Below are 10,933 nucleotides of genomic sequence, written 5' to 3'. Positions count from 1 at the left end.
GTGACCCCCGTTTACAAGACGCGCGTTTCCCCCGCAGAGGAGCGCGCTCGCTCGCGCCCCCGACGCCCCCCAAACACGCGCGCTTCCCGCGTCGCTCGCTCGCTCGTGTTTGACGCTAGTCGGTCGATAGGCGCGGAGCGACGATGTGGATCCAGATCCGCACGATCGACGGCAAAGAGACGCGGACGGTGGAGGATCTGTCGCGCCTCACGAAGATCGAGTCGCTGCGCGTCAAGATCCGCGACATCTTCAACGTGAAGCCGGAGCAGCAGAGGCTCTTCTACCGCGGGAAGCAGGTGAGATCCGCTTCCGATCCGCTTCTTGCTCTCGCAGCTGATCCGGATTCATCCAGAAAACTTCCTGCTCAGAGCCGCGCGCGATTCACTGGTGCGCGTCCATGACGCCCGTTCCAGCGCGCGCGCGCGTAGCGCTGACTGACAGTTGGATGTCACGCGCGTTCACGAGTGTTTGTCACGCACATGTTCAGATGTAAACACGACCCTGGAGCACAAAACCAGTCAGATTCATGCATCCTCTGAAGGTGAATAAATCATCTCTCCAGTGATGTCTGGTTTGTTAAGAGGACAATATTAGAAAATCTGGAATCTGATGGTGTCAAAAAATCTAAATATTGAGAAAATCATCTTTAAAATTGTTCAAATGAAGTTCTTAGCAATGCATATTACTAATCAAAAACTAAGTTTTGATATGTTTACAGTAGGAGATTTACTAAATATCTTCATGAACATGATCTTTACTTAATATCCTGATGATTTCTGTCATAAAAGAGAAATGTATAATTGTGACTCATACAGTGTATTGTTGTCTATTTCTACTGCTTCTGTGCTGCAGGGACACGTGTGTGACTAACTAGTCTAACTATCATAACTAGTATAATTATTTATGGACCCAGATATGACTCCGCAGTGATACGGTTTCATAATCTCTTCTATAAAAACCCATTACTGTGGAAAATTCATATTAGAAATATCCATAAAAATATTATTTAAAAAATAATGACATTAATACTCTGGGACTATAAAATTTTTGATGTGGATCCAGATCCGCACGTTAGACAGCAAAGAGACGCGGACGGTGGAGGATCTGTCACGCCTCACCAAGATAATGTTTTATTTTCTGTTCCTTTACATTTATATTTTTACACTGTTTTCCTCTAAATGTGTCCCCAGAGCGTAACAGATATCATTATACACTACTGTTAATTAATCTGTTGGCAGCTGCTGTTTGATTACTGTACTGATCATGTTTAAAATGAATACAGAAAAATTACATTGGAAAGAATTGGATTTGAAAGAAAAAACGTGTGTGTGTGTGTGTCTGTGTGTGTGTGTGTGTGGAACGCTGCGGTCAGAATGAACTCTGAGCTCCATTGGGTTCCTGAATGCCACCAAGAACCACAAGCCAGAGCATGATGTATAATCTCAACACACACACACTCACACACACTCTCATACACACACAAACAAGTGCACAAACATGCACACACACAGACACACACGCACATACTCATGTGAAAAATCAATGTGATTTTCATACAAAATAATAAGGAATATATCATAAATACTGTGCAGATGGCTCAGGAATGATCTGGCGTCCTGAGAGGAAGCTGTTTAACTCTTTCACTGCTGCAGAGTGACCCTGCGCCGCTGTGTGGAGCGCGTCTGTCGTCTAATGAGTTTTAGTCTGCTGGTCAGGGTTAGTGTGAGGCTGGAGGAAATCATCACTGATGGAGAAAAACCTGCTTCTGTCGTTAGATTCAGAGCAGGAAGAATCGGACACTGTGTGTGTTTGACTGAGTCGTTACAGACCAGTGTGAGTCTCTGTGTGTGTGTGTGTGTGTGTTAGAGTCTCTCTCTCTCTCTCTCTGTGTGTGTGTGGGTTTATTAGCAGACGCTGCAGGGGATTTCCATCTTCACACACACACACACTCGAGTGTATCCCTGAGTGTGTTTGGGAATGACACAGTATACTAGTAATTATTATATAATTGCAGATTTCTTGCTTTCAATCTTGAATTATTTACTGTTTCTTAAATTTCATTGCTAGAAAATTAATAAAATCTACAAACAGTGTAAAAAAATAAAATAAAATAAAAAAATAATATTTTAGTTATATTTTGTATGTTGTCTTGCTGCTGAAGTGTAAACTAGTGATGTCAAACGATTAATCGTGGTTAAACGCATCCAATATAAACGTTTTTGTCTGTATAATATTTGTAATAATATGTATGTGTGTGCTGTGTATATTTATTATTTCTATATATGCATAATAAATACACACAGTACACACACATATATTATGTAAACAAAAACTTTTATTTTGGATGCGATAAATGGTCAAAGTGGATGGTTCTGGTGCTTGATTCTGATTGGCTAAGCTGCGTTCAAAGCTGTTGTTAATTACAAAGTAACATACACCTTTGTTTACTTCTGTGTGTTGCTTGGCAACCACTTTGTAGCAACCACAAGTTTCTGAAGAACTACATTGTTTAGTGGATGAATACTGTTTTTATTAACATCATTACACTTTTATCTGCTGTTTTATTTTGTGAAACTGTACTGTGAATATGGAATAACTGTTTCGCGTTGTGCTTAATGCCCCTCAGCTGTTATAACATCACTGTAAACCACGACTATATATATAAATGACTAATAAAATAATCGTTCAATAATCATAATCAAGGTTTTGATTTTAGGTCATATCGTCCAGTCCTAGTGTGAATGCATCAATAGTGTATCGTGTGTGTGTGTGTTTGTTTAGTGTGTGTGGTGTGTGTGTTTAGTGTGTGTGTGTGTGTGTGTGTAACGCGGGCGGTTCTCTCCGGTGTAACGAGTCGCTGGATCGGAGCACTTTACCGCAGTATCGTCAGTAAACAGACTTTGATTTATAAGTTGGTTTGTTTGTGTTCGATCTGAACATGACCTACTTCTTCTTTCTTCCTTCAATCCTGCGCCGGTGGGAGGAGGGGGGGGGGGGTCTGCACGTATCCCAGAATTCCACACGGCTCTGCAGTGGCGTACATTCCCCTGCTCGGCTAGTTTGATTTTCCATCTTGGTTGGAAGAAAAAGCACAAGCTTTGACTCTCACACGTGCACTTTCACAGCTCAAGAAATGCACAAATATCACACACACACACACACACACGCTGAATCACGGCTGTATTTGAGCTTGTGAAGCGCTCTGGTGATTTACATAACCATCATAGCGTTGTGGTTCGCTCAAAATGGCGCGGCGTTAGCTGCAAATGGAGGATCTTCAGAGCGCTCACTTCACACACTTTAATGAAAGTTTGGGTCATTTGTGTTTAAACTGTGTGTGTGTGTGGGAGGAACGGACGGCTGCTGGTGTGTTGAGAGGAGAGCGTTGTCATTTTGCCAGTGTGTGTGTGTGTGTGTGTGTGTGTGTGTTGAGCTTAAAGCTTGTGCGTCACTGTTAGAGATGAAGAGGTGCTTTAGCAACACACACACACACACGTGGTTCTGTTCTGTTAATGATTATATAAACACTCTTTATACAGCTTCACCTAAAGCTCATAGATGCAGCGTCTGCTTGGTTAAGTGTGTGTGCTGTTGTGTGTAGTTAATGTTCGTTAACTAAACCAACCCTCATAAGACTCGTTTAGATCAACTGTAACGATAACTGTAACATCTGTAATAATAACTGTGTCAGCGCTTTGAGATGAGCAGCGGTTTTCTCCTGTTTTCACTCAGCAGTGTCACAGATGTATTTGTAGAAATAGACAACAATACACTGAACTTGTCACAATTATACAGTTCTCCTATAGGATATTATATTATATTTCCTGTAGGATAGGATATTTTGTAAAGATCATGTTCCATGAAAATATATTGTAAATTTCCTACTGTAAATATATCAAAACGATCAAAATGATTGTTAAGTACTTCATTTGGACAAATATAAAGATGATTTTCTCAATATTTCGATTCTCAGATTCCAGATGTTTTATTGTCGAGTCGAGGGTTTAACGCGGGCGTCAGTCGAGCAGATCGCAAGCGTTCAGATCTCTGTTAGCGCTGGTCTTTGGGTTTTCTCAGAGGTGTGGACTCAGACGCTCTTCTGGAGAGAGAACAGGAAACACATCTGACACGAGACGAACCGGACAATCCACCGTACATATCTCACACCCGCACACATCCACACACATTACAATCGAGCGAGAGTGTGTGTGTGTGTGTGTGTGTGTTGCCATAGCAACCAACCAGGATCCATTCCACACACACACACACACACACACACACACACACACACGGTCGCACTAGGGCCGTCATCACTGTTCCAGCATCTCTTTATTTCTGTATTTGTGCTGGAGATTGAGCAGAAGGCGAAGCTGATGGCGTCCGCTGCAGCACAGAATGGTTCCTCTGTGCCCCGATAACACACACACACACACACACACACACACTGAGCCGATCTGAAATACTGGGGTTCATGTGTGCTTTAATTGTATATTTAGTGTGTACAATACAATACAATAATAATAAATAGTTTTTTAATGATTTTGCTCATTCAGAGTTGCATTTATTTGATCAAAAATATTGTAAAAATTGTGTAATATTATTCTGATGTAAATCATCTGTTTCCTGTGTGAATCTGTGTTAAAGTGTAATTTATTTTCAGCATCATTCCTCCAGTCTTCAGTGTCACATGATCTTCAGAAATCATGATAATATGATGATTTACTGCTCAAGAAACATTTCTGATTAAAATATTAGAGTAAATCAAAAGAATATTGAAGATTTAAAGATATTAAATAGATAAATATAATAAAACTGCACACAATAGCTGCACATTTTATATAATGAAATTTTATAATGTACTGCTTATTCACATAACTAATCATTAATATTAGACATGCTTTCTTGTAGATGGAAGATGGTCAGACGCTCTTCGATTATAACGTCGGTCTTAACGACATCGTCCAGCTTCTCATTCGCTCGCAGACAGATGCACCAGACAGCCCCTCCCTCAACAACGATGAAGGCGTGGCCTGTATTATAGCCACGCCCACCACAGCATCTGTCCCCGCCTCAGCCACACCCACCACAGCAGTGGTTCCCCCAGCAACCGTCACCAACAGCAACGGAAACGGGTCCAAACCCTGCAGCCCGGCGCCGGAGGGCCAGCCGTCCACCTCCAGCCAGACGCTCCTCATCGATCCCGGGATCGGACTCTTCAGAGTAAGAGCAGTACTGTCTGCATTCAGACTGACACAGAGACACGCCTCACAGTCTGGAAGCCACGCCCACTGGGGGAGGAGACAGGCCCATGCTCTCCATTGGCTTTGTATTGCAGTGTGGGCGTGGCCTAAATGCACTCTTGTTTCTATAGTTCCCAAAAAATTTCAATAATTATTCTATGAAATAATTATAGCATCAGTCATGACTGAATCTTTACTTGTTGCTTCTTAGATGGAAGGCAAATGATACAGATTATGGTAAATTACTATTATTATTCTTAATCTTATTGTTTTTATATTACTTCTAAATTATTATATTATTAAAATATTTTTTTAATTAAACAATATAAAAAAAATATTTTAGTTTTAATATTATTGTTTTAACATAGTTTTTATTTTTTATTTATCACATTGTTTTTTAATTTAATCTAACACAAGGTTATTGTACTTAATTTACACATTAAATTGAAAGTGCTACAAAAATAGAAATGTTAGAAATTCTACCATTTGGAATTATTATTATTATTAAAAATGATAATTTCAATATAATAATCAAAAACTATTATTTTAGTTTTTATATTACGATTTTTGTATTTAAATTAAGTAATCTCTATACTATTATTTAACTATTTCCTACCATTTGTTATTTATTACCTTTATTATCATTCATTAAGAATAATGTCTTAAAATGCATTAAAATCTACTTATTAAATTGCCATATTCTATAAAACATTATATACATTAATACCAACAATAATAAATGTAATTTCTTTTTATCCTTTAATATTTACCAAAACCAAAGTGTGAATTCTAATATTTGGAATATTAATAATAATAATAATAATAGTAGTAGTATTAGTCATAATAATTGTTATTTTTATTATTAAAAATATAAATGTTTTATATTTATGATGGTTATTATTATTATTTAAATTATGAATTATTTGTTCATGAAGGAAAGGATGCATTATTTTTGTTACCAAATTCAAAAAACACATAACGTGTCATGCGTGCAGTGTAGAATGCATTGCTAAGAGCTTCATTTGAGCAGCTTTACAGATGATGTTCTCAGTGTTTCGATGGTTTAGCTCTCTCAGATTGTGTCGTAGCTGTGTCTGGAGTCCGGTCGTGTGCTCCAGGGTCACAGGGTCACCGGGTCTAACACTGTGTGTGTGCTTCAGGTGAATGAGTTGGTGGACTGCAGGGACGTCAGCATCGGCGCATGGTTCGAAGGCGTGATTGAGAAGGTCACTCCTGCCTCTAAAGGTCAGAACAGAGTCGGACGACCCTGCAAACGCACCAACGGCAAGCTGGACTCGGATCCTTCGTCCTCATCATCATCCACAGACACTCACAGCACAGCGCTACACTCGGAGCAACCGTCCACGTCCAGAACCGATCCGGCTCTCGTCTCCTACCACATTAGATATGAAGAGTAAGTGCATCATGGGAAGGAAGGCTCTATGTTTTTCTGCTTGTCTGGATGTTTGGCACTGGATTGGCTTTACTGCTGAGAGGAGGTGCATGATGGGATGCGTTCTGAACGCGGTAAGTGTGAGTGTATCGAGGCTGCATTGCATGCTGGGAAACCGATGCTGATTGGGAGTTCCTGCTGATCCGAGAACAGCGTTTGTGCTCAGGTCACATGGTTTGTGTCGATGATTCGAGTCTGGATTCATGTTTCATGTTGTTTTATTAATCTGGGTTCCTTTTTATATATATCTATATTAAAATATATTAATATATTATTTATTAATGTATTCTATTAATATAATATTTTAATATGTAGATGAGTCGGGTACAAATTCTAACTGAAAAGTACTAATGTTATTTACAATAATATAAAATATATTATTAAAATATATGTATCTATTTTCATATAAATATATATCAAAATAAACAATCATTTAGAAGGTAAAATTATTTAAATAATATTGAAATAATATTATTTATTTATTTAAATGATAAAAGCCAGAGTCATATATGAGGGGGGCTCACAAATATTTTTATTAAAAAAAAAAACATTATTATTATTATTATTATTTAAATGTATTTGTCTTAGGTTTTATCATTATTAAATGAGCATGTTTAAATGATGCTTATTTTTATTTAAATGTTAAAAACCTTCAAACATGTAATCTAATATCTTATTTTGTATTCTCTCCACCAACGGATTTTTTTATATCTATATCAATATGTAAATATTTAGTTATTTTTCTAGATATATTAAATTTTTTGCATGTAAGTAGATCAAATAAATAAATGCTAAAAACGAAAACTATGTTTTATTTTGTCTCCACTATTGTTTCTTTTTTATTAACTTTTTTCAATTGTATTTGTTCTTCAGACACTCCTCTTTAAAAGAAAATAAGTATCATATTTGTGTAAAGTGATCCACGTTTGTTTTTGATATTTGACAGTGTACATTGAACAATTTACTCCTGGAGCCATATTGAAATTCATTATCTCTGGAACTGAACAATATATGGTGTTAAAAATTAAGATACTGAAAGAGAAGTTTGTTAAGAGCCAGTATCTAAAAGGGTGTTAAGATATCTTCAGTTCTTCCTGAGTTACAGGCCTGCAAACTTTGGAGAATAGCTTGAAAAGTGCTCTTTCCCCAGTTTTGAATTCTCACCACTGACACATAATGTCACAAAGATTGCTAAAGTCAACAGGTTTTACTAATAGAGCTACCAGTCTCTGTGTAGAAATAATATTATGATGCTTCCATCTTTCTGAAGTCATTTTAACCTCCTGTCCATCAGTCGTAGGTTGATATTTCTCTCATCTGGACTGTGTCTCTGTCTTCTGCTGCTCCACATGCTCATGTTCGGAATATCAATATGACTCACTGTCTCACACACACACACACACACACACTCTCTCTCACACACACATATCTGTTTTCAGCAGATGTTGTGGAGTGTACGGTTGCTCAGAAGCGTGTTTCTCCTGCAAATGTGTGTGTGAGAGTGATCAGACGTCTGCAGATCTGAATCACTGATTCACTGTGTCACTGGTTCACTGATTCACTGATTCATTGGGCCACTGGTTCACTGATTCACTGATTCATTGGGTCACTGGTTCACTGATTCACTGATTCATTGGGTCACTGGTTCACTGATTCATTGGGTCACTGGTTCACTGATTCACTGATTCATTGGGTCACTGGTTCACTGATTCACTATGTCACTGGTTCACTGATTCACTGATTCATTGGGCCACTGGTTCACTGATTCACTGATTCATTGGGTCACTGGTTCACTGATTCATTGGGTCACTGGTTCACTGATTCACTGATTCATTGGGTCACTGGTTCACTGATTCATTGGGTCACTGGTTCACTGATTCATTGGGTCACTGGTTCACTGATTCATTGGGTCACTGGTTCACTGATTCACTGATTCATTGGGCCACTGGTTCACTGATTCACTGATTCATTGGGCCACTGGTTCACTGATTCACTGATTCATTGGGTCACTGGTTCACTGATTCACTGATTCATTGGGTCACTGGTTCACTGATTCATTGGGCCACTGATTCATTGGGTCACTGATTCACTGATTCATTGGGCCACTGGTTCACTGATTCATTGGGTCACTGGTTCACTGATTCACTGAGTCACTGATTCACTGATTCATTGGGCCACTGGTTCACTGATTCACTGATTCATTGGGTCACTGGTTCACTGATTCATTGGGTCACTGGTTCACTGATTCACTGATTCATTGGGTCACTGGTTCACTGATTCATTGGGTCACTGGTTCACTGATTCACTGGTTCATTGGGTCACTGATTCATTGGGTCACTGGGTCACTGATTCACTGGTTCACTGATTCATTGGGTCCCTGATTCACTGATTCATTGGGTCACTGATTCACTGGTTAACCGATTCACTGGTTCACTGATTCACTGATTCATTGGATCACTGATTCACTGGTTCACCGATTCATTGGGTCACTGATTCACTGGGTCACTGATTCACCGATTCACTGATTCATTGGGTCACTGATTCACTGATTCACTGGGTCACTGATTCACTGGTTCACCGATTCACTGGGTCACTGATTCACTGATTAATTGGGTCATGGAGTGAGTTTTGGGGTGGGGCTATCTGTTTGACTGACCAATGGCAAGTGAGGGAGTGTTGAGGAAACCTGTGTGGAAACAGTCATTATTGCGGTGGTTGTTGTTGGTGTGAGGTTTATTCTCGTGTCCGTTTCTGTGGTCTGCAGTTATCCGGAGAACGGCGTGGTGGAGATGAGCGTAGATAACGTTCGCCCGAGGGCCAGGACTGTGCTGCGCTTCGACCAGCTGCAGGAGGGTGACCGGGTGATGGTCAACTATAACCTGGAGAATCCTGAGGAGCGAGGCTTCTGGTACGACGCCGAGATCACGAGCCTCAACGCCGTCTCACGCACCAACAAAGAGATCCGCGTCAAGATCCTGCTCGGGTAAAGATGACCGCCAAAATAACAGTGCTTTTACTATTTTATACTTTATATTATATATATACTGTTATATATTGCTGTTGTAAAACACACATTTACATTGTAGTTCTCAAAGTAGTGGTAGAAAGGCGTGAATGACATCACGGTTAGCAGCTGCTGTGATTGGTTGTTTCAGAGGTCCGGGTGATGTGATTGGTGACTGTAAGCTGCAGTTTCTGGATGAGATTTACAGGATCGAGAAACCAGGAGCACCAGCGCTTTCTGCAGCAGACGGCCCCTTCAAACGTGAGCACACACACACACACACACAGAGAGAGACTCACACACACACACACACAGAGAGAGACTCACACACACACACACACATTCACTGAGTTTGGTTCATGTGTGTGTGCAGGTAAGACGGGTCCGGAGTGTAAGCACTGTAAAGCGGACCCGGACGCTGAGTGTCGTTTCTGCTCGTGTTGTGTGTGTGGAGGGAAACAGGACGCTCACATGCAGCTGCTGTGTGACGAGTGTAACATGGCCTTCCACATCTACTGCCTGACCCCTCCGCTGACCGCCATCCCAGAGGACGAGGACTGGTGAGGACACACTGCACTCGTGCTTCACACACAGCGCAGCTCGTGACACACGCGTGACACACACGTGACGTCTGTGCAGGTACTGTCCCACCTGTAAGAACGACAGCAGCGAGGTGGTCAAAGCTGGAGAGAAACTCAGAACCAGCAAGAAGAAGTCCAAGATGCCTTCAGCCACTACAGAGAGCCAGAGAGACTGGGGCAAGGTGTGAACACACACACACACACACACACACACACACACACAAGCTCACACGCACACATGTGTATATATATATATAATGTTTTTTGTATGCCTGCCAGTGGTTTTCAATGCATCATTACATTGAGCTCTTTTTTGCAGGATTTGTCACATGTTTATTTGTTTATCTCATGAAACAAGTCCAGGCCGTATTTAAATTCAAAACCCAACCAAAAAAGAAAAAAATATATATTTTGCATAATGCAAAAATTATTTCCATCAAAACTAAGCTAATTCTAAAATTCCTCATCACTGAAGCAAAAAAGCAGAAGCAGATGACTTTGATCGTTGGATGTACTTGTGTGTGTGTGTGTGCACTCGCACGTGTGTGTGTGTGTGTGTGTGTGTGTGTGTGCTTTAGCAGCCTGTTGAATGCAGGTTGATGGTTTTGTGATGCGTGTCTTTATTAATAACGGCTGTAAAACTCGAGGAACATGA

The 10,933-nt window shown here is 40.2% G+C and overlaps 1 protein-coding gene across 4 annotated transcripts in view; it reads left to right on the top strand.

Annotated features, from left to right (window-relative positions):
- The window catches only part of LOC127986293 (E3 ubiquitin-protein ligase UHRF2), a 22,869-nt gene continuing 11,936 nt past the window's right edge, over window positions 1-10,933 (top strand). For 2 of the 4 annotated variants that reach the window (XR_008160791.1, XM_052588567.1), the window contains exons 1-7: window positions 1-296; window positions 4,909-5,220; window positions 6,401-6,654; window positions 9,458-9,676; window positions 9,849-9,958; window positions 10,071-10,257; window positions 10,337-10,460. Coding sequence is in view for 3 of the 4 variants with exons in the window: in XM_052588567.1 (XP_052444527.1) it covers window positions 144-296; window positions 4,909-5,220; window positions 6,401-6,654; window positions 9,458-9,676; window positions 9,849-9,958; window positions 10,071-10,257; window positions 10,337-10,460 (1,359 nt within the window). In the remaining variant the exon portion in view is untranslated. The remainder of the gene's footprint in view (window positions 297-4,908; window positions 5,221-6,400; window positions 6,655-9,457; window positions 9,677-9,848; window positions 9,959-10,070; window positions 10,258-10,336; window positions 10,461-10,933) is intronic. The other 2 variants (XM_052588568.1, XM_052588566.1) reach the window with 2 other exon arrangements.

The sequence above is a fragment of the Carassius gibelio genome, chromosome B21 (genome assembly GCF_023724105.1).
Source record: "Carassius gibelio isolate Cgi1373 ecotype wild population from Czech Republic chromosome B21, carGib1.2-hapl.c, whole genome shotgun sequence".
Taxonomy (NCBI): domain Eukaryota; kingdom Metazoa; phylum Chordata; class Actinopteri; order Cypriniformes; family Cyprinidae; genus Carassius; species Carassius gibelio.
Note: the sequence above shows the minus strand (reverse complement) of the source record. Positions and strands in the feature narration are given on the sequence as shown.